The sequence below is a fragment of the Microtus pennsylvanicus genome, chromosome 13, assembly GCF_037038515.1.
Source record: "Microtus pennsylvanicus isolate mMicPen1 chromosome 13, mMicPen1.hap1, whole genome shotgun sequence".
Lineage (NCBI taxonomy): Eukaryota > Metazoa > Chordata > Mammalia > Rodentia > Cricetidae > Microtus > Microtus pennsylvanicus.
In genome coordinates, this window is record NC_134591.1 from 39025722 (window position 1) to 39052524 (window position 26803).

Sequence of the window (26803 nt, forward strand, 5' to 3'; positions counted from 1 at the left end):
TTAGCTAGGTTTTTTCCCAAAATCACAATTATTTCAAGGTTTTGTTTTGTTTTGAATTTTGAGACAGGTCAGAGGGTAGCCAGGCTGCCCACAACTTGCCGTCCTCTTGGTTTAACCTCCCGGTTGCTACTATTATAGATATGCACCAGATTGTTTGGCAATTTTCAATGTTAATACGGAGGAATTTCTTAATTACTTTTGCTGTTTTTTCTCAGTTGTTCCAGGTCAGTATTCCAAACTTTAAAAAAAAAATTCTTGAGCACATCGAAAAGCCTGTCTTATTCAGTTTACCTCCATCTTGTCTTCATTCCACTAATCATCATCAAAATAGCTAATTTGATGCTGTTACGGACCAAGCACTACTCTAAATGTTATACTTCTTTTTAACCCTCAGAATAGGCCCACAGAATGCTTATGATTGTATCATTACTGCCAAAAATAGTTTAGGCAAGCATCAGAGAAAGAAGAAATCCCAGGCTGATTGCCAACTCCCATTGACCCAGTGCCAACCCCCATTCTCGCAGCCACTACCCAGTGTCATGTTCTAATCCCTGCACTGATGCCACCTTCGTCAGCACCACCACCTCTCATAATTCTGATAATAAATGTCTCATCTGTGGACAGAGCCCTGGACCATTTACTAGAGAGTTCTTTCTCAGTAAACATTACCATTGATTCAGGCTCATGCACTGTCTGACTCATGTAGGAGCCAGTTCACTTTAAAAGACCACTAGCTACATAAACCACACCACTTTATTCACAAAATATCATGTCTATCAAAATGTTTTGCAGTTCTGAAAAATAATATTCATGATATTCCATGATATTCTCTTTATCTACTAGTGTCTGCATTCCTCGCCAATTTTATTTTCTTTTTAAGGCATGTCCTTGGGCTGGAGAGAGAGCTCAGTTGGTAAAGTGCTTGGCTACATATGCTTACAAACCTGAGTTTGGTCCTCAGTGCCCAGGTAAAAGCCAGGCATGGCTCCCTATGCCTCTGTAATTCTGATACAGATGGTGAAGGCTGGTGGATCCCAGGGCTCGGTGCCTGGATAATTTAGTCGAAACAGTGAGCTCCAGGTTCAGTGAAGAAACTCTGTCTCAGAAAATAAAGCAGAAAATTGGACTAAAGAAGCTGACATGCCAGTGTCAACCTCTGGTCTCCTCATGCACAGACAAGTACACACACGCGCACACGCATACACACACACACACACACACACACACACACACACACATGCACACACACACATTTCAGACAAGTTTCCTTCTACACCTTATCATCTTTCTCATTAAAGTATGCACTACACTATAGCTAGTGTGTTCTAAATGTGGAACCTTCCCTATATCAGATAGCTCATGGGTCTCTCATTTTCTAGGGAACTGTTCTAATCTCAGTTCCAGAAATCCCCAAAACCTCAAGAAATCAATACTTCTACTTTAGATTATATAAACATTGTATATATGTGCATTTCTCAAGATTTTCATATATATTCTCAAAAGAGAGTATCTGTTTTCACATATAATATTTCCCAAAATAGTTGTATAAAATGCTTCCTCACTTAATTCCTAACCATCCATTCCCTTTTGATTTTTTCTCTCATACCATTCTTTTAAAGCATTTGTTGACTTACTCTATTTGGCTATAAATTTTCTGTTTTAGTACCTCACCAAACTCCCAAGTTCCGGTCACGTGGGAATTATGACCTTGCCGTCATGGTAACAGCCTAACCCCTCTCCACTCACCCACTTGTTGCCATCAGCTGGGGAAGCCATTGTCCTCCAGGATCACTCTATAAATGTCTGAGCTAATGAGGAAACAGAGGAATTGAGCAACACTATTATCAAATTGTTTCTTCTGTTCACTGTTTCATTTTTCACAGATGTGTGTAAACATTGCCTTTCTTGGGCTAACAGTGGGTGATGGCCCAGGTTTCTAAGGAAAGGTTGGTATAACCTTGGTTCTGTTTGAGAAAGAGTGGAGCTGCACAAAAGTAACTCATTCCTAATTCCTTTCTTTAAAAGTCGGCAACCCCATGATTTAAGATATGCACACTCCGATTGACTTCAATTGTTTTCTTGCCCAATATGATCCCTAATTACCCAAGGGAACAAGATAATATAGTCCTCAGAACCTAAATTTTGAATCCACACATTCTTCAGTATCAATCTTAAAATTCTTCATTATCAACTAGGCAAGACTGAGCAAGTTGTAGAATATTTTTTGATAATTGATATTTTTAATATTCTTTGACAATGAGTCCTGTGTCGATTGGTTACTGTTACTGTGACCAAATGTTTAAGGTATTCACCTTAGGGGCTGGAGAGATGGCTCAGTGGTTAAGAGCACAAGCTGCTTCTTCCAGAGGACCCAGGTTCAATTCCCAACTCCCACAGGGCAGCTCACAAATGTCTGAAACTCCAGCTTCATGGGATCTGACACCCTCACACAGACATACATGCAGGCAAAACACCACTACACATAAAATAAAAATAAATAAATTTTTTAACAAAGATATTCAACTTAAAGAAAAGTTTATTTGGAGTCGTCACAGGTTCTTGGGCCTGTGTCCTAGGCTATGGTGGTATAGTATATAATGTCAGAAATGTATATGTAATAGAGGAGACATGTCTCCCTCATGGGGACCAGAAAGCAAAGAGTTAGACAGGAAAGGGTTAAAGTCTCCATATCTCCTTCAAGAGCGTACTGCCTAAGTCTTAAATTCTTTCCATGTGACCCCCCATAACCTAGATGTTCCACCACCTTCTCCTAGCAGCACTGCAGACTGGAAGTCATGCGTGTAACACATAGAGGGTCTGCTAAGTGAATATCATGCTTATTACTTATGTAGGGCACATACTAATGGTGAGTAAACAATGACGGCAGAGGTCAGTGCTGGTGTGAATGGTAATGGTGGTGGTGGTGGGGATGCTGTTGAGTATGAGAACAGCAATAACTGCACACTGAACTCCAGGGGAACAGAGACCATGTCTAACTCATCTTGAGCATCCTCAACATCTACACTAGGGCATGATACATGATACTAACAAAGTGATGTTAAATTGGTGACCTACATGGGTTGGTGAGATGACTCAGTGGTTAAACGCACTGGCTTCTCTTCCAGAGGTCCTGAATTCAATCCCAGCCATCACATGGGTGGCTCACAACCATCCATAATAGAATCTGATGCCCTCTTCCGACATACATGTCAGGTGTACATGCAGAGCACTCTTAAAAAATGATGACCTATTACCAAGTACAAGATAGTAAGAACTGAATTAAGATAGAAAAAGCTGGGGGTGGGGTAGTGTGATGAACTAGAATGAACAGGAAAGGTTATGTTGAGGAGGAAGACATATAAAGGATGGGTTACCCCAATGCGTGTAGCGTATGCCAGAAGAGAAGAGGAATAAACGTCTTTGTTTGATAGAAAGGTGACGCAGCAAGCATGGGACATAGACACCATGTTCAGTACCAAGCCTAGAAACTAATAACCAAAGCAGCAAACTAAACTCTATGCTTTTGAAGTTCCATGTTGCAGCAACTCTTTGTAGTTAAGTCTTTCTTGCAGACAAACCACGCAGCGTGATAATGAAAATACAGGCTTTACAGGAAAGCAAATCTAAATTTGGATTCTTGTTTTCACTGCTTCCATAAATGTATCATCTTGGATACGGCCCTTCAAACTTTGGCTTCCTCTTCTGTAAAATGTGACTCTCCCTGCCTATCCTGCAGGCTGAGGGGAAGGTAGGGTGAAGCACTTCGCGGGAGGCATGCCTTGCCTCTGCTGGCACACAGTAGGTGTGCAATGAACACAGAGATACTGATCGAGGTGATCAAGTGAGCAGCGCCTTCTTTTGTCAGTGCCAAGTCAACAGCGTAGCTTTGGTAGTATTTGTTTTAGACAAGGAGCTTGACCTTGCTTAACCGAGAGCAACTGGGCTTTTTTAAATGGAAATGACAAAAAAAGGGCAGAAAAGGGCCTTGAGCTGTGTGACACCGCATGACTCATCTCTTCCTAATGAAGGAATGCAGGTTTTCAGGCTGACTACTTGATTGGGTTGGAAGGCTCTAGCAGGGAAATAGGAAAGTCTCTCCATTAACCACCTGTTGCACAAGTACAAACTGTCATGCAAATACTGCCCTATGCTTTATGCAGGACGTGTAGAAACCCCTATGGCTTCGTTCTTTGCTTGGATTTTTCTCCCATAGCCAAGTAGCTGAATCGATGTCAAGTGTGTTTGTCTATAAACCGGCCAAATATTTCCTTTTAAATACTTGTGCTTGTGTTGAACACACAGCTACTGTGTGATCGTGGGGTTTTTTTTTTGGTAAAAGACCCTGCCCCCAGTTCTTTAGCGAGCTCTAGTTCAATGTGCTCGTGCCTTTTACGTAAGTCACAAATAAATGGAAGCATTCCATCTCCTACAGGTTCTTCCAGGGGACCCAGTCCTCTGACTATGGGGGCTCAGGACACCCTCCCAGTTGCTGCAGCATTCACAGAAACCGTCAACGCCTACTTCAAAGGAGCAGACCCGAGCAAGTAAGCCTGGGTGGGATAAGGACCCCTATCCTCTTGAAAACCTGTCCTGTCTAGTGGGCGGGGGTGGGGGGGGACACTCTAAACATAACCATCCTACCTGCTGAGAAGGAGTTCTGTGGATCAGATCCATAAATTCTCTGAAATCACTTTATAGAAACCACCACATCTTATCTGTGCATTTTTCCCCCACAGAGAAATATTCAGTTTTCCACACTCAGTAACAAAGGGAATCCTGACTCCGAACCACTGACAAGAACTATTAATCCACCCGGCACACCAAACACCCGCACCACACTACTGCCAAGTGTATCCACTGATGTCATTATGGGCCTGAGTTCCAGCAATAAACAGAAGAAAACCTAAGTGAGGGATGAACTGCTCTTGGTCCTTTTTTCACTGGCAAGAATGGGGCTTAGAAACTCTTACAACGTAGAATGAGAGGAATGAGAAGTAACTGATATGCTTACAGACTCTATTACAGATCTTATTCAGCAGTAAGAGTTAAATATCACTGGAGCAACACACTTTAGGTGGCAATTCGCATGACAAAGTTTGAGTCCTCTATCCCCTTCAGAAACCCTGTTTCCAAAAGTCTAGCTCTACTAATGCTATTCTGGAAAACCAATAGAGTTAGTAGCTCCAGCCCAAAGCATCCTACCCAGTCACCGGGTCTTTCATTCTTCCTCACCGTCATGGCTCCCTCAACAACAGCCAGGCTTCATTCCAGGTCTATAATAGTATAGAGAAACAAATACTGAGCCTGGGGTTGATCCAGAGAGGCACGACATGAGAGAAAGGGAAGGAGTGGGGAAAGAGGCTCGTATGGAACACATAAACACTGTCAGCTGAATCTGATGAACCCTTATTACATACATGTTAGTCCTGTAGGCTTGCTAGAACAAAGAATGTGTACATCTGCCTGTTATGTGAGTTACAAGAACTGCCCACCACTGGCTGATCAATGCCTTGAACACTGAAGCTGATAAGAACTGAGAAAAACAGAAGCATATGTACTTAAAAAATTAGTAGGAATGTGGAGAGAACACACACTATGGTAGAAATCAGGGGAGAATCGGGCGCTGGGTCCTATTCTGCTTGCTCCCTGGCTGCCTTTCATTCCTTCACTTACTGATGTATTTAGAGATGTAACTGACCTTCCTAGCTTCCACCTTGGCACCTCTGCAGTCCTTCCCCCATCATAGCGCATCACTCCTAGGTGCTCTGTGCTCTGTTGGTGGAGAGCTTCCAGCCCCACCCAGCTGCCCTCTCTCTGGTCTAGCCTGGCTTACTCCCTCCTGCCTTGTCTACATCCCTCCTCCTTCAATTCTCTCCACTTACGCCACGTTAGCCTATAGCTTTCTCTCTTTTATGACCCATTCTACCACTCAGTCTCTCTCTCTGTCTCTCTGTCTCTCTCTCTGTCTCTCTGTCTCTCTCTCTGTCTCTGTCTCTGTCTCTCTCTCTCTGTTTTCTCCCATGCACCTGAGCAGTTTGTCCCCTCACTTTGGCTCCTCAGCAAATTTATCAAACAGAACTTCTCACCCAGTCTGTAGAAAGCAGCACTCCTCCCCTTCCACCCTTGCCAACCTCCATACATGGCTTCCTCCTCCTCCATAGCCCTAACGCCTCATACATGCGTTTTTCCCTGTTGTCCATTGTCTGTCTTTCCCTGTCCACTGACACGGAAGCTCCAACAGCTGGATTTTAATCCTTTCTCCATTGTGGTGTCTTCGGCACCAGAGCAAGGCTCAAAGTGCTCAAGAGGTAGTAGCTAAAGGACTCCGGCTGACTCCCTCATCTGAGTTCTACAGAACGTTACTCCGCACTGACCATTGTAGCAGACATGAGGCACACAGGCAAAGACATCTGGGATGGGAAATAATACTTGTGTGTGGAAATAACCCAAAGTCTGGTGGAAGAGATGTAAATAGGATGCAGTGGAAGACAAGAAGTCCTTAATATTTTGACCACACAATTTCCTTTAAAAGGGGGAGGGGGGCAAAGTAAGGAGGCTGAATGATGAGGATAGGAAAGAAAGGGTCATTTGAACTGAGTGATGTAATGGGGGGGGAAGATTTTTCATAGTACATAATCCCAAGTAGGTTGATTAATTAAGCATCCCAAGCTCCTGCACTCAGAGCAGGCTCACAAAAAGGCCATGTGCTCAGTGCCCACAGCGCAGTACGGTCACTTCTGCGCTTCTCTTGCCCTCCACCAGCTCAGACGTACACAGCTCTTGCCGAGAGCTGGCTGCCGCTGATTCTGTAGCCTAGCTAGAGAAGCCATGGCTGCCTGTGGCAAAGGGAGAACCCAATTTGTAAGTCACAGGCCTCTTGATGTGGAAATGTCTTCTTTCTTTATAAATGCTTCATTTGTGAGGATTTACGTGGCTCCGGGCTTAATTCAGAAATTGATTTTTAATTCCATTTCACATTATTATAAGTTTCCAAAGGCCAGGTTCACATGACACACTGACATTCACATCAAATGCTGAGAGGAACAGTCACTAAGGTAAAAAACATTTTCCTTGAGAAAGAAAACCACATCCGACAAACATGGAATTTAGTAATCTATAAGTACAATAGTTTTAAATTTTCATTTTGTGAGTATGGGGACTATTAGATAAGCTCCTTCCACTGTCTCTTCAGCGCCCTCTACTGACAAACTTTACCTGATGCTGTAAGCAAAGGAAAATATATACTAAGTCTCCAAGAGTAGGAAGTAGAGAGTGGGTTGAAATTGAAAGCTTGGAAATAGAGTTTATGCTGAAATTGATGCTGTGGTTCTGTATTCTGTTTGGACCCGGTCCTGAAACAACTTTGCAAAAGAACAAAGTTGGGAGCTATGGTAAAGCTACTTATGCCAATCCTGGTCATCTGAGCCCCATCTCCCAGGAAACTGTGTGGTGAAAGAACAGAAGCAACTCCTGAAAGTTGTCCTCTGACCACCACATCTTAGGGGCTCCATGCTCCATAGTTCACGCACGTGTGCTCGCGCGCACACACAATTTATAATTGATTAATTAAACCTTTTAAAAGATCTTAAGATTCATAGACATTCTTTAAAATCAAGGGAAAACAAGACCTCATTGCCCATCAAATAGTTAAAGCTAAGATGGATTCTGCTCAGTGATGGTGAGGATGTGGAAATGCTGAGAGATTCACACAGCTGTATTTTCCATATTAGAAAACACTTGGGGAGAAAAAAGAAGAAAGGAAAAAGAGAGGAGAGGAAGAAGGAAAAGAAATAATAAGGAAAGAGAGAGAGAGAGTCATGGCAGAGAAAGAAACAAAGACAGGTGGGCTGTTTCATTAGAGAAAGGTGCCAGGAAGAGATGGTGCATGCCTTTAAGCCTAGCACTCGGGTTGCAGAGGCAAGTGTATCTCTGTGAGCTCAAGGCCAGCCTGGTTTACAGAGCTGGTGCCTGGACAGGCTCCAAAGCTACACAGAGAAACCCTGTCTCGAAAAACAAACAAACAAACAAAAAGTGAAAGATATCCCCAACACATGACCCAGTGATCCCTCATACCTAGCAAGAAAGAATTAGAGCCACACCCACTCAAAGGCCTATTTGCATACATTGATCACATCTTTGTAACAGATGAAGGTGGGAAAGGACTCTCATATGCCTTAGTGGCTGAATTGGTTTATTCTTTCAGAAAATGATATATCCATTCCTCAAACTAGAGATAAATGGACTACTGATGCATGAACTACAGAGACAAATCTGAAGATAGTTCTTCCAGGGAACACAGTCTGACCCCGCCCCAAGCACACACCTCTTAGATTATATTATAGGAAGTGCAATACAATGCAAAGTGATAGAAGCACATAGCAGGTACCCTGGATCGAGGACTGTAAAATTAGGCCAAAGGGATTACAGAAAGTCAGAAAGACATGTTTGGGGACAATGGAAACATGGGGCTTGGTTATGTATTGATTTTATATCATACAAATGTGTAGAATTTAAAAGTAGCTACACTTTATCATATTCACACCTCCATGAAGCCTTGAAAAAAATGATGATTCTTCTAAACTATCATCTTACCATGTTTTAATTTCTATGACTAATTTAGTTGTGACAAAATAGTCAAAATAATGGACTACAGAACTAATAAATTAAGATGTAAGAACTTTACTTTGGAGAACAGAAAAGACATTGATTACACTATTCAAAGAACTGAAGTAAGTCCCAGTGAGGTATAATGATAAAATGCAGGTGGTTATCTCCAAATAAGCAAAAACACAAGACTAAATGGTTCGATTTGTGAAGCCCACCAATATTCTTTGTGCTGGTCTTCCACACTCCAAAAAACGTTCAACAAAATAGCCAACCACTCTGGGGCCAGCAAGGTGGCTTAACTGGTAAATGCTCTTGCCTCCAAGATGGATGACCGGACTGAGCTCCAGCCCTAGGCCCCACTTGGTGGAAGGAGAGAACCCACTCCCCCAGGTTGTTCTCTTACTACCCCAGATGCATGCACATCTGTTCAGTACATTTTAGGCCAGTTTTTTCTTTATGATTTTTCTTTAGTAGAGGGATACTTGTTACTCCTCAAAACAGATAATCAAAATGATAAATTCAAACTTCTAGTTCTTGAAATTGCCACCCATTGTAGAAACATATATTTCCTTACAACTAAAGCTTTTTAAAAAACGAAAACTGTTCTCAAATTCTCAGGTGACTTGGTGGTTGGGAGCATAATTGTAGCTGCTTTGTCTTTAACTCCAGGTGTTTTACGTTGTCACTCCGGCCTCTTCTATTCCTCCACCGCCAGCATCCCGCACACTGACCCTGTTTCTTCTCTCTCCTCTCATGTGCTTGGTGTTCCAGGTGCATTGTCAAGATTACGGGAGAGATGGTCTTGTCCTTCCCCGCCGGCATCACCAGACACTTTGCCAACAACCCATCCCCAGCCGCTCTGACTTTTCGAGTGATAAATTCCAGCAGGTTAGAGCACGTCCTGCCGAACCCCCAACTTCTCTGCTGGTAAATATGATTCTGCATACAATTTTAAAGAGATGATTAGCTTAGTACCCTGTGTCTGCATAAAGAGAGTTCCATTGCAAGAATAGCGCCGTGACTGATTCCCCCACAGTGCAGATGTGCACGTAGATTTGACACACAGACAGTTGCTTTGTGTGCTAGCTGTCAAGTTTTCTGTATGTGGCGCTGTGTGCGAATATGTAATTCCGTGTGCATTTGTGTGTTTTAGTGGCCAACTTCTAAAGGGGTTAAAGAGGCATTTAAGGAAAGTCCATATTGGGGACAACGTAGACATGCCTGTTTCACTTGTTATAATAAACAGTAAAGAAGAACAGTAGGTGATGAGCCCAATAATAGAAAATTTTCTTATGATATGAAGTGAAATAATATGGGACCTGTGGGCTAGCTATTCTTCCACATAAATTTGCAAACCTTTTCAGTGAGGCCCACAATTTTACTATAATGGCCATTGTTGGCACAGCTCACACCAGGGAAGGGCATGTGGATTTGTTCCCGTAAATGCACACTTTCTCATTTCAAATCTGAAATGATGTCTGTATTAGGCATGGATGTGCATGTGTTGCTGGCTTACGGTGGGGGTGACAAAAGGAGTTGTTCTTGGCCGCTTCTTCTCCATCACAAAAGTGTGGGTATTCTGTCTAGAAGTCTCTCTCTAAAGTGCCCACAGTCTTCCTTTTCAGCATGTTTCCTTGAGTTAGTCCCAACACCATGTCCCCAGACTGTCGCAGTAACAATTGTTTCCCTCCCTGGCTCCAATCTGGCCCTGCTCCAATCTGGCCCGGCGTCAGTATGCATTTACAGCCACTGACCTTGAGGAGACTGCTCTTTGCTCACAACATGACACACGCCCCAGAATCTCAACTTGTCGCCGTTGGTTTTGAGCATCTACCCAAATCTATGTGTCTGTTCTCCTCATTAATCCCTACCTATCAAAAACGAGTGAAGTTCTGCCCCACATCAGGGCTTGGCATGAACGTCGCCATCTTGAAATACTACCCTCCCCTTCTTCCTATGGCTCTCAGCTCCTCTGTCTCCCCTGTTCCTCCCCTCCAGCCGCACTGACCATCTCCATAGTCAGTTAGGTCTCATTGTCATTCTCCTGGAAACTCGCCATCCTTTCCATTAAAATTTTTCGATCTATTTGTTTGTTCATTTGCCACCCTGTCCCCATGAGATAGCACCATCCAGAGGGCATGTCACCCGGCTCGTGCTTCATCATGAATGAAGAAGCAGCTGCAATGTAGATCAGGCGAGTGGTCCCTAAACAGACTGCTGACACTAGCTATCAGGGATGCTAAGCTTTTCAGAGAGCCAAGACTCTGCTGTCCCACTATAAGAAACTGTGACTACCACCATAAACTCCAAGGCCATCTTGTTTGTGAATTGAAGTTTTTATATTAGATGCTCTTGGATGCTGACAATGAAGCATGGTGGTGGTGGCTACATCCTTTTCAGTTAGTTAAGCCAAATCTTGACATTTTTGTTTTGTTTTGTTTTCATTTCCGGATAAGCTCCTTCACTGTGTACCTGAGGCTGGCTTTGAACTCGTGATCCTCTTGCCTTGGCCTTCTCAAAGCTAGGATTACATGTGTGCACCTCTGAGTCTTTTAACTGGTTAATTTCTGAAAGTTATTGCAAGTCAGTTCAAAGGAAAATCTATTTACTCCCCCTTAATTGCATTGGCTGATTAGGTAGACGTGAAAGAATGCAGGGGGAGCTGCTGAGTATGGATGAGGAACTAGTTATCACTTCAAAGCACCCAGATGTTATTCGGCTGGGTTAGTAGACAGGAGCTCATGGGACTGTTTGGCAGCAGAGCAGAGCCTTGTGGGAACTGGAAGGCTTATGGGACACCACACCATGCACCGTGTTAAACCCCTCCCTGGAGATGCTCTCAAGAGTTCGGATTGTCAAAGGAGATGGAGAAATCAGAGACCATCTTCTAAAATGCTTCTTGTACAGAAGATGGTGCCAATGAGATGCTACTTAATCATTGATTTTCCTTCAATCTTCATAGTGATAATACACAAAATGATGCCAACACCAAGGAATTCTGGGTAAACATGCCAAATTTGATGACTCACCTAAAGAAAGTCTCTGAACAAAAACCCCAGGCTACATATTATAATGTGGACATGCTCAAATATCAGGTAAGCATATGGTACGGTCAGGGTTATCCTACTTCACATTCTAAAGGGCCTACTATTTTATAAAAGCAACATTTTTTAATATTATTGAAGTGCTGTAGTTATAAAAACCTTAAGCCTTAAAAAACCATGTGGAGACTAATGAGAATATTAATCAAATACCCATAAATACAAAGTGAGGTGTTTTAGTTTTAAACTATAGAAACATGCCCCCTAAAAAGGAACTTGAAAACACACATGCACACTTAATCAAGATTGTAAGTGTTAGAGCTGGAAAAATATGTCAGAGGTTAAAAGCTGTCGAAAGCACTTATTGCTCTTGCAGAAGACATGGCTTCATTTCCCAGTCCCCAAGTTGCTGCTCACAACTCCATGGTGGCCCGTAAGTCCAGCTCCAGGAGACCTGAGGCCATGTTTTGGCCTCTGCTAGCTCCTGCATGCATGTGGTGTACGTAAATTCACACATGCACACACATATATACATACAAATAATAAATAAATCTATTTTAAATATGATAGATTATTAATAAGTTAGATCAGCATAATCATGGTCAGATCACAAGTGTTCTAAGACTTTTAATTTGAAGGGATTAGGTATAAATAACCTGGATTTTTTTCTACTGCGACAGCTTCATGAACTAGCTCTAATGAAGCCTTGGCTAATAAATAATTCAGTGTTGAACCCACAGAGTCCAAGCCCTAGCCAGAGAGCTATTAGCAATTGACAGGTGCTGAGGGAGTAAGGAGGTGAATTCTGCACTACAGACCAGGAACTCAAACAGGTATCACCGTCTTAAGAGAATATCTTGCTTCTTAATCACAGTCAAACCGGACCTTTTCTTGTCCTAGCTCGTTCACTACTGACTCTAACCAGACTGCAGACACTGTCGTTCTTCCAAGCAGAGGATTCAGGTCCTGATGTTGACAAACCTCAAAGGAATAAGGACAATGTCCAGCATTGTCTGCCTGATTGGTTTGTCGTAAAGAGCAAACATGACATGCATATTAACAGTTAACCTGTTCAGGAATCACTTTCTAGCTATAAGCTAGACACAGTGCTGTTTCTCCTCGAACCTTCCTGACAACCGAGGAGTCACGCTGTTTGTTAGAATCCCCATTTAGCAGGTGAGAAAGTAGCCGAGGTTGAGTGAGGTTACACCTAACTTGTCTAAGACCAATCACCAATCAGTTTGTTAAGTGGCAGGACTAGAACTCACACCCAAGAGTGTCCAGTCTCCTGGCCTCAGCCCTTAACCAATAAGCTGCCTCACCTCCCTAAGGACAGAAAATGCACTGTGAAACTCTGAGGTGCTGTAGGGATTTCCACAGCTGACCTTGTATATGTGATTACAACCTTAATAGTTTCCTATTAAGCACTTAATAGTTTCCTATTTAAACTATTAAACCTTAATAGTTTTCTATTAAGCACTCCCACCCGGAGCCTGAACTTCATCAGTTTCCCCTAGAACCCTGTAAACAGCACAAATAATAGTACAGCCTGTTTATAAGCCCAGTCCAGTGGAGCCAATCACGGTCTCTGGTTTGGTTTGATTGACAGTTGAAACTCACGCCTTCTCTCTCCTATCCTTTGGGAAAGGTGTCCGCCCAGGGCATTCAGTCCACACCTCTGAACTTGGCAGTAAACTGGCGATGTGAGCCTGCGAGTACTGACCTGCGCATAGATTATAAATACAACACGGACGCCATGACCACCGCAGTGGCCCTTAACAACGTGCAGTTCCTGGTCCCCATAGACGGAGGAGTGACCAAGCTCCAGGCTGTGCTTCCTCCAGCGGTCTGGTAAAAACAAAAACAAAAAAACTTCCTCCCTCTCTGCTCCTTAAAAGGGCTTCTTCTGGTTAAGAGACTGAAGAGTTTTAACACCAGGGTTTTTACTGTGGGAAGGGACCTCAGCAAATCTGGGGGGGGAGGGGGGACAGGGGCAGGAGTTGGGGGACCAGTCTTTCCACTAGCAACAGCAAAATAAAGAATACTTATTTAAAATTAATGTGAGCTAACCAATGACTACAATGGAAAATACCTAAGCTAGGTGATTAACAAACACTTCATATCTATTTTCTGGGTAGGTGTGTTCTAAACACTGTATCTCTCTCTATTTTTCTCATGTTTCTGTGGCTGGTTAGATAAGGGGAAAGAAGAACATTTATATATGTAGGAGTATATATGAGGTTAGGAAGAACTACACATCTCGAGGCCCATTTTATTTTAATTAACACTATCTGGAAATGTCGCATCTCCTTGGTATGTAAAAAAAAAGCTATTTGTTTTATTTTCAGGAATGCTGAGCAACAAAGAATATTATGGAAAATTCCTGATATCTCCCAGAAGTCAGAAAATGGAGGTAATGTAATCACAGGCTTAAATCTGAGATAACCTACAGGTGTCGGCCAACTATGAACCCAAATCCTTGTAGTCCTAGAAAGAAGCAGAATGTTTGTTTAGTTGTCAACATCCATGAAATCAAGGGGCTTTTAGTGAACCTTTCTCTTTGGTGTCCCACCAAGACCTCACCTGACATAGACTGTCCTTGTGGCAGAGGAGAGCCCTTCAGGAGACATGTCTATCCTGTGTCAGAGTCTATGTAGATGTCTTTTTTCCTCTTATGTTAATCGCGAGTTAAAAAGGATGGAGCCATCCTTGAGGCATGTCGCAAATTTTAAAGTACCATTCTACTGACCCATTTCAACCAGTCACTCATTGTAGGCAGGGACTGCTCATTTGTTTACCTACTGCTCAGACACCAATAATCACACGAAAACTGTATTATAGTTTGTATATATATTAATACATATTAATTACAACAATATATATTAATTACAACACTGTTTGGCCAAAAGTTCAGGCTTATTACTAACTAACTCTTACATCCTAAATCAGCCCATTTCTATTAATCTATGTATCTCCATGATGTTGTAGCCTACCAGTAAGGTTTTCTAGCATCTCCTTTAGCAGCTACATGGTGTCTCCTTGACTCCTCCTACTCTCTCTATATATCTCTGGATTTTCTGCCTGTCTTTACTCTGCTAAGCCATTAGTCAAAATAACTTCTTTATTAACCAATGGTAATAAAACAGCATGCAGAGGGGAATCCCTCATCATCTGTCCTTTTCTGTCTAATTCAAAAAGGAAGGTTTTAACTTTAACATAGTAAAATTACATATAACAAAATAGGTATCAAGCAAGAATTACAGTTACAATATTTAGTCATCTATCCTATCTTTGTGAATCTAAAGATTCACAAATTATTATTATCTAATCTAATAATTATTATTATCTAATCTTCAACTCCATCAAAGACCCCAAAAGGACATAAAATTACCTAAGTAAACAGGTAAGCAACTTCCAAAACTATAGAACTGACAGAGACATAATGCTGCCTGCACAGTCACCCAAAGTTCTTCTGTAACATCGGGGCATCCATCTTCAGCCTACAGGCCCCCTAGTGTCTGGCAGACTTTTCCATGAAGCAGGAAATTTGAAGATCTGTTCTGCCTTGTAATGGCAAAGTTCATCAGTTACTTTCTTCTGTGTCCTGCAGAATGTCTGGCAGTTTCTTCTGTGAATCAGGAACCCTGAAGGACCATCCCATCTTTTGGAATGTTCAGCAGTCACTTTTCTGTGGTTCCTGCATGTCCAGTTCATACTGAATACCATCAAGCAGTCCAGGCAAGAGCAGTTTCTTGCCCAAATGACTAGCCTTGTCATGTTGAAGGCAAATTCCATAAGGAGTTTCTTTAATGCCCATCACCCTCTCTGAAGTAATTGGTGCTTGCCAGAAGCAGACATGTCTCACTGTTGAGAAAAATCTAAGTTCTTAAAACATTTTAAATTCCATATTATGTATATCTTTGAAAGATTTGAAGAATACCTGTTCATCTGAAATATATCTCTGTACATCTAGAAAACCTAACTAACATGAATAAAATTTAATTATTATAGATGACTATCTATTAACCTGTATTTCTTAATTATATATTACATTTTAAATGAGCTGGATGAGCATAATACCTTAAAGAAGAGTAGAAATATACATATACACAGTATAACAAAATCAACCTTAAATTTGTATCAATAGACCAGAATCCATACCAATGTAATCATCTCTATATCATATCTCCTCCTCTTTTTTTAGAAAGACATTGACTGTGACCATTTAACCATTTATAACCAACCCCCTTTAAATGAAAATAAACATTCATAAACAGTTATTTTAGGAATTTGGGAGTTGATCTCTCCAAACTGCTTCCTGCTATTTGTTGGGTAAAGTGTTTTTAGGGGTTCATGGAGACATTTCAGGGGATCTTCTTCCATCAAACCACATTAGCCTGGAAGAAATCCAAAGATTCTCATCTTCTGTGAAATCAAAAGCAGAACCTCTTTTCCAAAGTAACATATCCTTAGACTCAAATTTTGAAGTCAAGATACCTTTATGTTGGTGTAGCTTAGCATCCCTCTGAATCAAATGTCTCTCTGCAGTCAAAAAATTCAAAGAAAACACAATAATATGTATAACCCAGGCTCTCGGTGTACTTTTTATCTTTTCGTGGCTTATTTTTCTTTACTCCTTTAATCTGACTGACTGTACTCTTTCATATTACTTTTACTGTCTTTATGACTTTGCTTTATTTTATAACTGTCTATACTCTTTCTCCTCACTCTCCCAAGCCTACACACATTTTTAAAACACAATAAGACCCATTTAAAAGTCTATTTCTGTCTGAATCTGTCTTTATTGCATATTTGTAATCATTTTCTGACTAGGAGTGTTTTTTAAAAAAATGCTAAGTGAGTGTGGCTAGGACCAACTCCACAGCCCTGCCCGTTTGTTCTGCCCAGTCTAACATAGCATTTTCACTGCCAGCTTCGTGAGCCATGCACACCCACCCTATCTCCAAGGACACAGCAGGTATATGCTGCCATTAAGTAATTTGTAACACGCTTCTCACAAACCCCATTTAAGTGCAGAACCTCCTGAAAGAGCCAGAATTCCTTCTGCCAGCATGTACCAAGAAGCCATCTCTTAAAATAAAGCCATGCAATTATTTTGCCACTAACAGAGTCAGGAAGACTTTTTTTTTTTTTAAAGGAACTGTGCTTCTGCTTGCCGCCAGCAAACAGAATCTATCTGAAAAAAAAATGCAGCTACCAAGATGCTATGCTTAACTCTGTTCTTTTGTGTCTAGAATTCCTTCCCAAGCTCTCTTCAGTTTAATGTGGATGTAGTCGCCCCATGCTGGTGCCATTTGGAATCGGAGACTGCTCTTTTTCATTTCCCAGCCACTCAGCCCCAAAGTAATCACTCAGAAACTATATTAATTATAATATTGCCTGGTCAATAGCTTAGGCTTCTTATTGGCTGGCTCTTATATCTTGAATTAGCCCATTTCTATTAATCTGTGTGTCACCATAAGGCTGTTAGATTTTTCCAGTATCTTTCTCCTTTAGTAGCTACATGGCTCCTCCGTGACTCCACCTACTCTTTATATATATATATATATATATATATATATATATATATATATATATATATATATAGAGAGAGAGAGAGAGAGAGAGAGAGAGAGAGAGAGAGATGTTCAGATTTCCCACCAAAATAACTTCTAATATTATTAACTAGTGGTTATAAAAATAATTTACAGCATACAGAGAGGAACCCCACATCAACTCATAATACCTAAGGATGCTTTTACTCACCATCATTTTGTAACTGAAGAATATATACTGCTTTCTAGGCTGTCCAGTTTTGCACAGTTGATTTCAAATGCAATTTCAAAGTTCTGTGCAAAGTGGCGCTGCCCATCTCTATCTTGCAATAATGTTCTTCTTTTAAAGGCGTAGGTTCTCTACTGGCAAGATTTCAGTTATCCGAAGGCCCAAGCAAACCTTCCCCGTTGGTTGTGCAGTTCACGAGTGAAGGAAGCACACTGTCGGGCTGTGACATCGAGCTTGTTGGAGCAGGGTACCGGTTTTCACTCATCAAGAAGAGGTTTGCCGCAGGTAAATGGGTAGCTTTGGTTTCGCTGGCAGAAATTGTGCTGCCACGCCTCCTCAAGCAGGAAGCAAGTGTTGTTTCTCGTCTCCTGCTTCCTCCTTTCTATCCCTCCCTCCCATTCGAAAGCAGGCTGATATTTGAATGAAGTACAGATGAACTGGCAATCCAAGTGGGAAGGCTCTGACTGGGTATGCTAGGTCCGTGTCTTTTGTTGGACTGAGCTATCATCCCTCCTGATTGATCTGTATATTAAAGTCAGGGGGATAAGTCCTGCTGCTGTGTTGTCAACAAGGTGGACACTCCTGGGTTTGACTCCCTCTCCTACCTGAAAATGTATCTTGTTTAAACAGGAGAAAGAGCATGAAAATGTGGCATGCTGTTGTAATAGGAGCGGCGGGGCTGCGTCCCCGGCACCTGGCCACCAGCATGGCTAGCTTATGCCCTGAAATAATTACACAGAAACTGTATTCTTTTAAACACTGCCTGGCCCATTAGTTCCAGCCTCTTATTGGCTAGCTCTTACATATTGATCTAACCCATTTCTAATAATCTGTGTAGCCCACGAGATGGCTTACCAGGGAAGATCTTAACCTGCGTCTATCTGGAGTGGGAGAATCATGGCGACTCCTGACTCGGCTTCTTTTTCCCAGCATTCTGTTCTGTCTACTCTGCCTACCTAATTTTCTGTCCTATCAGAGGCCAAGCAGTTTCTTTATTACTTAACCAATGAAACAACAGATAGAAAGATGACCCTCCTCCATCAGCATACCTAAAGCATGGCAGCATTAGATTCCTTGGAAGGTTTTTGTTCAACATCTGGACTTTCTGAATTTTAGAATTGTCTGGCTAAGCTGAGGTCTTGGAATATCTGCTTTTTGACTTTAAAAGCAACCTTTAATGTATCTGTGGCCAGATGGCTCAGTGCTTAAAGGCACTTGCCACACTAGCTTGGGGACCTGGATTAGGTCTCAAAAATCCCCTTACAGGTGAAAGGACAAAACCAACTTGGAACAGCTGTCCTCTGAGCTCCACACACATGCCACCCCACGTGCTCATACATACACACACATCATATATACACACACAGTGATTTTTTAAAAATAAGAATATGTGTTAGTTTTGAGCTGGTGAGGTGGTTCAGTGGATAAAGGTACTTGCTATAAAGCCTGATAACCTGAATTTGACTCCTTGGAATCAGACGACAAAAGAAAAAAACAACTCCTACAAGTTGTCTCTAAACTCGCACATATCTGCCAAAGTACAAATGTTCACATATAGGCCGGGCAGTGGTGGCGCATGCCTTTAATCCCGGCACTCGGGAGGCAGAGGCAGGCAGATCTCTGTGAGTTTGAGGCCAGCCTGGTCTACAAGAGCTAGTTCCAGGACAGGAACCAAAAGCTATATAGAAACTCTGTCCCGAAAAATACACACACACACACACACACACACACACACACACACACAAATGTTCACATATATACTCTCACTCTCTCAAAGAGAAGAGAGAGAGGGAGAGGATAGAAGGAGGAGGAGAAAGAAAGAAGAAAGAAGGAAGAAGAAGGAGAAAAGAAAAGGTCTAGCCTACAGACATAATCTGTTTGCCTAGGAATTGAGTGTGGCACAAACAATGATGCTCTTATGGAGATGATTGCCCTTGTCAGTGGCCTGCTGGGGTAAAGCCAGAGCCGTACACATATGAACCAAGCATGTTACCATTGTCCGCTTTTTTTCCCTCTGAGTCCTGGTTTTTACACCTGCAGTTCCGATACAATTATTAATTATAACCCTTTCACTCTCAAATGAACTAAGTCAGAAATCAATATGAAGAACTTCCCATATTCGGGGACAAATCCCTGACCCACCTGGGCAGGATGCAGAATGCTCAGCAAACTGTCTGTCCACAGCAGTAGAAGGGGTGAGTATGGATGTGGGAAACTAGGAAACCTGAAAACCTCGCCACTTTGTAGGAGTATAGAACCCCAAACATGCAGTGTTTGGCTCCAAGGGGTTGGGCAGGAGGAAAAAGGTCATCGTGCCCTTGAGTTTGTGGATAATGTTTTGATCTGTGGTTTTGTTTTGCAGGAAAATACTTGGCAGATAACTAATAAAATCTCATGCAAGGACTTGGAAGACCCATGTCCTGGAGAACTGTTGTATGAGAGACGGGTTTTAATCTGGTTTGATGAAAACCAACCGATATCTATACTTGGGGTCCAGCAACTGGAAGGTCCTGGCTTTCAGCAGTGATTTCCCACACACAGTCCTATGATGATCAGTTCTACAGTATTTACTTCTAGGTGTAATATTGTTAACGGTTTTAAAATGTAATTATTGTATTTGTAAACTGTACCTTCATTCCAGTCAGGCACTTAGACACTTGAGTTTTAGTATTTTCCATTCCTGAAGAGGGTGTAATTTAAATTGTGGTATGTAAATTTAATAGTAGTCCTGTGGAACGGCACAGTGCTTACAGAGATAAAGTGCATTTTGTCAATATATAAAATTTAAGTATAATGTTGATAGTTATCATAAAGGGGGTGCCACACATCAAGAACCTTAAATGGAACCAGAAAAAAAAACTTACTTTTCTTCTCTCCTTACTATGTTTTCCTCTAGTGCTAAAGAAAACTTCTAGCTTCAGTTTAGTGGGTTAAACTCAGAAACTATTTCAGAAAAATAAAATTCTAAAGTTACAGCATATTCAAAGATAAGCATTAATTACCACTTTTTAAAAAAGCTTTTTTTTCAAACTGCAAATTTCATAAAAATGCAAACTGTGTAAACAGGGCCTCTTATTTTTATAACTTGTGTAAAAAAGGGAAAAGCAATTCATATTTAAAGTTTAAGTATATTAAATTCTATCCAAGAGTGCAGAGGATGTTGGAATTTTACCTGACCCCGTGCCCCCGTCTCTGCAGTTTAGCAGATGTGGAGATTGCTAAACCATCAGATTAAAGCCAACATAATTTTTAAAGTTTCAAGACTTTCTGTAGCTGAACTGGTTAATACTTTTGCACAATTGCTCAGAGCAGAGGGGCTTGTCTCTTCCAGCATCCAGGAGTACCCCATTCCTTCTTTACTCACAAGAACAAAACACTGAGAATATGGACCTTAGAGGGGGGGGAAAAAGTTGCCTGTTTCGATCCAAAAAGAGAATTTTAAACTTATCATTTACATCTTTGGGGAAGGAAGAAATAAGCTTTATATGTGAAATTCTATTAATCTTGTTGTCCTATGAATATTTTTGAATGATTTTAAGATTCACTGTATAAAACTATGAATCTTTGCTGTTCTTGGGGGATGGGAAGCACCGGGCAGTTGCCTTGAAGCTCCGTAAATACCACAGTTCTGGGACTGGGGTGGGGGGATGCCCCACAGGACGGGATTGGAGCATTGTCCTGTGAGGTCTAAAGATTAAGTCTTCCAGGAAGCCTCCAGTTATTTCAACAGAACAGTTCCTGTTCCAGGCTATCCTGCAATTGAGTTGGGGTGTTCACTGCTGAATTTCATTTTGTATTCACTCAAATTTGACAAAGATCTTCAGCTCCCTTCAATTCTAAAATCAGATTAAATTTTTTAAGTCTTACTTCAACCATGAGATTTCAATTGGCAGCTGTTTCTGGCGAGCTCCGTAGATTAATCTATGTTCTCTTCAGTCAATGTTTGCTACCAGAAGAATGTCCAGTCCAAGATGATCCATTTTACCTGGGAATAATTCAACTATTTAAAAAAAAAAAAGGCTCTTCCCCAAAGCAGCCTGGCTTTGAAGGTTTGGTTTTTTTTTTTTGGTCTTTTTTTTTTTTTTGAACAAACTAATTTGTTCACAATAAGTTTGGTTTTGAAACAAAAATAGAGAAATAAAATGTAAAACTTAAATCTTATGGAACATGGGGAAATGAAAATTTAAGCCAATTGAGGGTAAGGAGCAGGAAAATGAAACCTATCTACAATGTGATTATAAAATGTTTTTAAGTAGTCAATTCATGGAAAAACATTGAATATTAACAAGAAAGCATATTAAAAATGTGTAAATATTACTGTTTCTCATGTCTTTCTCTTTATATCCTATTTTGTATCATTTTAGAATGAATTGCTCCTTAAATACATGGTGTTTCTTCCCAAAGAATAATTTTATGGACATCGTAAAAATATATTTAAAAGATAGAGATTTGAATAGTCTCTAACATTATTCAAATGTTTCCAGGAATCAAATACAAAACTGTGAAGAAATCCTGTAATCCCTTAATTGACTTTGGCAAAATGGAATGACAGTTGGTGATCTCAAAATTAAGGCTTGAATATTCCGAGCTTCAGTGGGGAACGGGTGGTTCCTTCCAGTTCAGAAACTGGGTCAAGTAGCCTATGCCCACACCACGAATGGACTGGTGTTCCGACTGGTTTTAATCATGGCAGGCTCCCATCTCCTGTCAGAGCTGTATCTGCAGCACTGTGGGCTAAGAATTCATGTTCTGAGATGGGGTCCTCATCAGGGCAAGGTTTCAGTTAACAGTATCCATGGAGTCAGGTTCCCTTCTGTCCAAAGAAAGTGGGTTAGCGGGTAACAGATGGTTTGCAGGACAGTGAGCTGAATTAAGAGCAAGTTCTGGTTAGCCACAGAGCTGTTTCCTAAAAGCGCTTGTTCTTAAGCTAATAGGAAGTGTAAATGTTTTATTTTGGCCACGTAGAAAGTCTGTTTTTCCTCTTCAAAGAAATCCCCTATTTTTATGAAATTTTAAAAAATAAATTCTTGTTTACATTGGTCTGAATTTTATCATAATTGGCCTTGCAATTACTAATCTAAAACTCCATGTGATACACCCACGGCTCAAATGACCATTCCCTGTGTAATATTTGGGACACAGTTTACCTCTAAAGAAAGACTGTCCATGTGCAGAGGGTTCCGAGTGACGGGAAGGTCAAAGGGAGACAGTAGTGCTTTTTGCTGTTCTGTAAACGTCTTCTCACTCCCAGTCTGCAAAGCCTGAGAGCCATAGCTACGCACATTTCCACTTTGAAGTCTCCTTCTGGAGGGATCAAACCTACCTTAGCTCTGCCACTGCTGTCCGCTGTGCGGGCTCAGAGGAGTCCCTGCCCCCTTCTCACCTGTAGTGTGCGACGGGATCCGTAGGTCGCTTTCAAGCTTTTCGTAATGGAACTTCTATTTTTCTAATAAAACTGTGCCTGAAATCCTAGAAAGCAGAATGTTGCCGAGCATTGAGGGGCTCCCCTCCAGACACTGAAACATAGACACGATACCTAAAGGACTCCAAAGTACCTTCCAACTCTAGGGACTAGCCGTTCCACTTTACCCACCTTTCAAGAAATAAGAACGTGCGCATTCACAGTGGTTCATGGCCACGCAATAAAAATAGTTGTGCAGCCAGTGCGCCGCAGCTGCCAGTCCCTGCAGATAATGCTTTGTTCAACCTCTAAAAAAAAGGTAAAGATGCTTTTCAATCCTTGTTTTCCCAGTGACGGTATTGAGGTTTAGCCACAGGACCCAAAGAACCCCAACTGTCCTAAGCGACAGAATGAGTACCTTGCTGTTTCATTTGGTTAATTTTGGGGGAATAATCAAGTTGGATGTCAAAATAAAGGCACTGTGAAAAGTTTGCATTGAAAGGATTACAGGTGGGCCTGATAAGATGTTATTTCAAAAGAACTGATGCCTCTCAGAGGATGCTATGTAGGACCGCTTACTTCCAAACAGTAGTAGAGTAACGATTTCAATGGGGCCCTGTCTCAGAACCTAGACAGACTGCAAATGGATACCAGCAAATCTTTATAAATCTCTAGGAATATTACTTTGGGATATGTTTATTGATAAACATTCAAAATCTGAGCATCATGACCCTGATAGATCTCAAGGGCTCACATAATAGCAGACTTAAATATTAATTTCAAAGGTAAATGGCATTTTCCTAGTGTTTTCCCTCAATTCAGTCTAATAATAGCTACTAGGGACTCTGGAGCGCTGGCCTGGAAACTGACTTATTTCCTAGACTCTTGGCTTCCTAAGCATAGATGAGCCTCTTCCAAAAATAATTGTATCAATTTTTCCTATGTTTTGCCTTTTCTCAAAGCAATCACAGGTTGTCAATGAATGTTAAATGATAGTAAAATATGCAAATATCCACTTGAGAGGTAGGTGTGTGTGTGTGTGTGTGTGTGTGTGTGTGTGTGTTACAGCTTTCTTTTCCCCCACAGAGGATGCATTTTACAAAATCATGGTCAGTGAAAATGTATACAGTTTGTCATGGGATATTTTCTGTTTGGCAGCTTCTAAACGCCGGAAGCAAAATTTATAGTAATATCAAAGTAGGCTCAGAATACAGCTCAGAAACTTAATATACGGGAGTGTGGTGTTCTCGTGAGCCCCCAGATGTTCTCACTAACCAAGGAGTCAAATTGTTGGCATAAATAGACAGCTGAGGCCAAGTGACACCTGATGCTCCTCTCTACCATGCTCATGTATCTCTTGAGCTTCGCTGGACCTTCCTTACTCCTTTGGCTTTCTGTTTGTGTTGTGTTGGCTTTGTTTGTTCCTTTGGCAAACGATGGAGAAAGCCATTCTCTCTCGCTTATGAATTAAATATGGCTTCTCTCATGTTTTGTGTTAACCCATACAATCATGAGAAGCGAGACAGGCATGCACTCTCTACAACTCCTTATGTTAAAAAAGAAACATACAGAAAGCACTGACCTTTCTCGCCTATCGCTGCTCGTGTTATCTTCCGCAAGGCTGAATTACATCGTTAGGATCCAATTGAAGTAAAGTCCTTTGTGAAGGACTCTCAGGTTTTGTTTAGTTGAGATGATGAGTCAGGCTGGCCTTTCTGATTGATCCCAGGTTTAGTTTCTGCTTTCTATCCTAAGCAGACAGTGCTGCACAAAAAGAAGAGGCTTGTTGACATGTGTCATGGGTATAATAATCTAGTCTCCAGATTTAACTTCTGATTTCCTTCCTTTATTCCTGGAGCACATTGCCTGTGCTAAATACATCTTTAGCCTCGTTAGAGAATAGAGATTTCAGTGCAAAGCCAATACAGACGAAAGTAACCCCTATTGCTGTTGTAAAGAAAAAGAAGTACAGTATGTTAGGAGTGTACTCATTGGCGTTTTCCAAACCATGTGGCTTATAAGCCCAAGCAAGCTTTCATTGTGTTGTGAAACACACGGTCCTTTGCCACTATTCAGATGTGGGCAATAACTGTCACAGTTCATGGAACTCAGAATGTCACTGAACTAGGAAGAGGGTGTTTTTATTTATAAGGATACCTTGAGGAACTTCAGGAAACTTTCCTTTTAATTCTAGTTCACAGCTCCCCTGGATGACGTGTAAGTCAAATATTATAAGAAGGAAGGGTAGGCTAAGCTTGTAGCTTTAAGGGAATTTTGGCCGCTGGACATGAATTGTTATCTGTGCTCGCTAGAATCATTCAGTGAATTTTAACTTTATTGTCTAAAGAACTCTTAACCCGACATGGAAATATTTTAATTTTTTTAAGACCTGAGTCTGTGATCAACACTTCAAGCCCCTATTTGTTGAAAAGATTTCAGATTCTTGAAGTCATTAACACTAGTGAAGAATCTTCAGTTATATTTGACTAAACAGCTTCAAGAAGCCAAATCATGTCTGAGCGATGTTGATAGTATTTTTACATGAATTTTGGAATTCTGTGAAACCACTTTGGTTAAGGCCAAGAGCAATGTACTGCTTTCTCAGCATAGTCAGAGGGCTAACCCTGAGTGTCGGGTTTTGTTTTGCCTTTTGCTTTTTTTTTGAAACTAATTTTCTAACATAAAGTCAAATTATAATATGTTCCTTTATTTGAACTTGTTTGTACTAAACAGAAAAGACATTTACACCTTTTGAATGCAATCCAGCCTTTTGTCCATTCAGATCTCCGTAAGTTTCCTGCTTCATAGACTGAGTATATCATCCATATATTAGCACCATCTGACTCATTGAACTTCCATGAACTTATTGACATCGTTTCTGGCAAAATGAATGTTGGATGTCATTTATTCATCATCACCTTAAGCTATTTTAAATAATATGCCAAATGACTATCTCAGAAGATCCAAAACCTGGTATTTTTCTTAGGAGTCCCTCGGATGACAGTTCTTAAAGCTGCATTGATTCCAAGGACTGGTGTTTGATTACTGCTTTTTAAAATGAATATACATGAAAGAGATTGGTGCCTCTCTCTCTCTCTCTCTCTCTCTCTCTCTCTCTCTCTCTCTCTCTCTCTCTCTCTCTTCCCCTGCCCACCCATTCCCCTGCATCCTTCTCCCACCCACCCCACCCCACCCTGCCCCTTATCTCCGCCAAAGGGAACTGGGAAATGTTGAGTGCTTATTTTGGAAACCAGCAGGCGATGTGGTGGTGACCCTCTAGTCTTACCTACCACAGGCTACCCTGCATGCCAGGCAGGGATTCCTAGGGTAATTTCCGGCTGCTTGAACACCGGTGCATTTCAAGTGAAAAGATTCCTCATTGGTTTACCACGTGTACAGGGCAAAGCCTGTTGGTCAGCTTGAATCATCATCCCCACTAAGAGGCGGTGTAAGCCGTCGGTGTTTTCCTCTTCTTTAACAATAAGAAACCAGGAAAGGCATCGCAGAGAATTCTTGCTGTGTTTCTATCTATAATGCAATCCATTCAGTCAGTGAAGAAGATGTTTATCAATGTGTACTTTGACCTGGTCGTGGCCTTTATTTCAAATTATCTGTGATCCATGTAGCAAAAGTACACTGACTCTCTTTATACTTCTGTACTGAATATATCATCACGCAAAACATCTTGGACATAAAATAGTTACAGAAGAAACTGTGTGTTCAAATACTCAAGGTGTATTTTAAATTGAGTCGACAAGCCAGTGTCTCATCTTTTTCCCTCCCTGTTCAGTCCACCCGTGTTCCCTGACCCTTACTGCCTAATCTGCAGTCCAGCTCTAATGCTTCCTGTGTGTCCATGCCGACAAAGCAGCAGAGGCTTGCTCCCTCCGAGGACAGCTGGGAGCTCTCTCTCTACTGGGCAAGGGTGGCAGGAATGTGGCTGGACAGATTGAAAATAATCATGATACCA

The 26803-nt window shown here is 41.4% G+C and overlaps 1 protein-coding gene across 35 annotated transcripts in view; it reads left to right on the forward strand.

Moving 5' to 3' along the window:
- The window catches only part of Sgip1 (SH3GL interacting endocytic adaptor 1), a 194846-nt gene extending 174015 nt beyond the window's left edge, over nucleotides 1-20831 (forward strand). For all 35 annotated transcript variants that reach the window (XM_075946069.1, XM_075946073.1, XM_075946090.1 and 32 more), the window contains 7 exons: nucleotides 4433-4544; nucleotides 9379-9534; nucleotides 11570-11702; nucleotides 13297-13499; nucleotides 13997-14061; nucleotides 17553-17717; nucleotides 19795-20831. In XM_075946069.1, the coding sequence (XP_075802184.1) occupies nucleotides 4433-4544; nucleotides 9379-9534; nucleotides 11570-11702; nucleotides 13297-13499; nucleotides 13997-14061; nucleotides 17553-17717; nucleotides 19795-19817 (857 nt within the window). In that variant the 3' untranslated portion in view covers nucleotides 19818-20831. The remainder of the gene's footprint in view (nucleotides 1-4432; nucleotides 4545-9378; nucleotides 9535-11569; nucleotides 11703-13296; nucleotides 13500-13996; nucleotides 14062-17552; nucleotides 17718-19794) is intronic.
- The last annotated feature ends 5972 nt before the right edge of the window (nucleotides 20832-26803 follow it).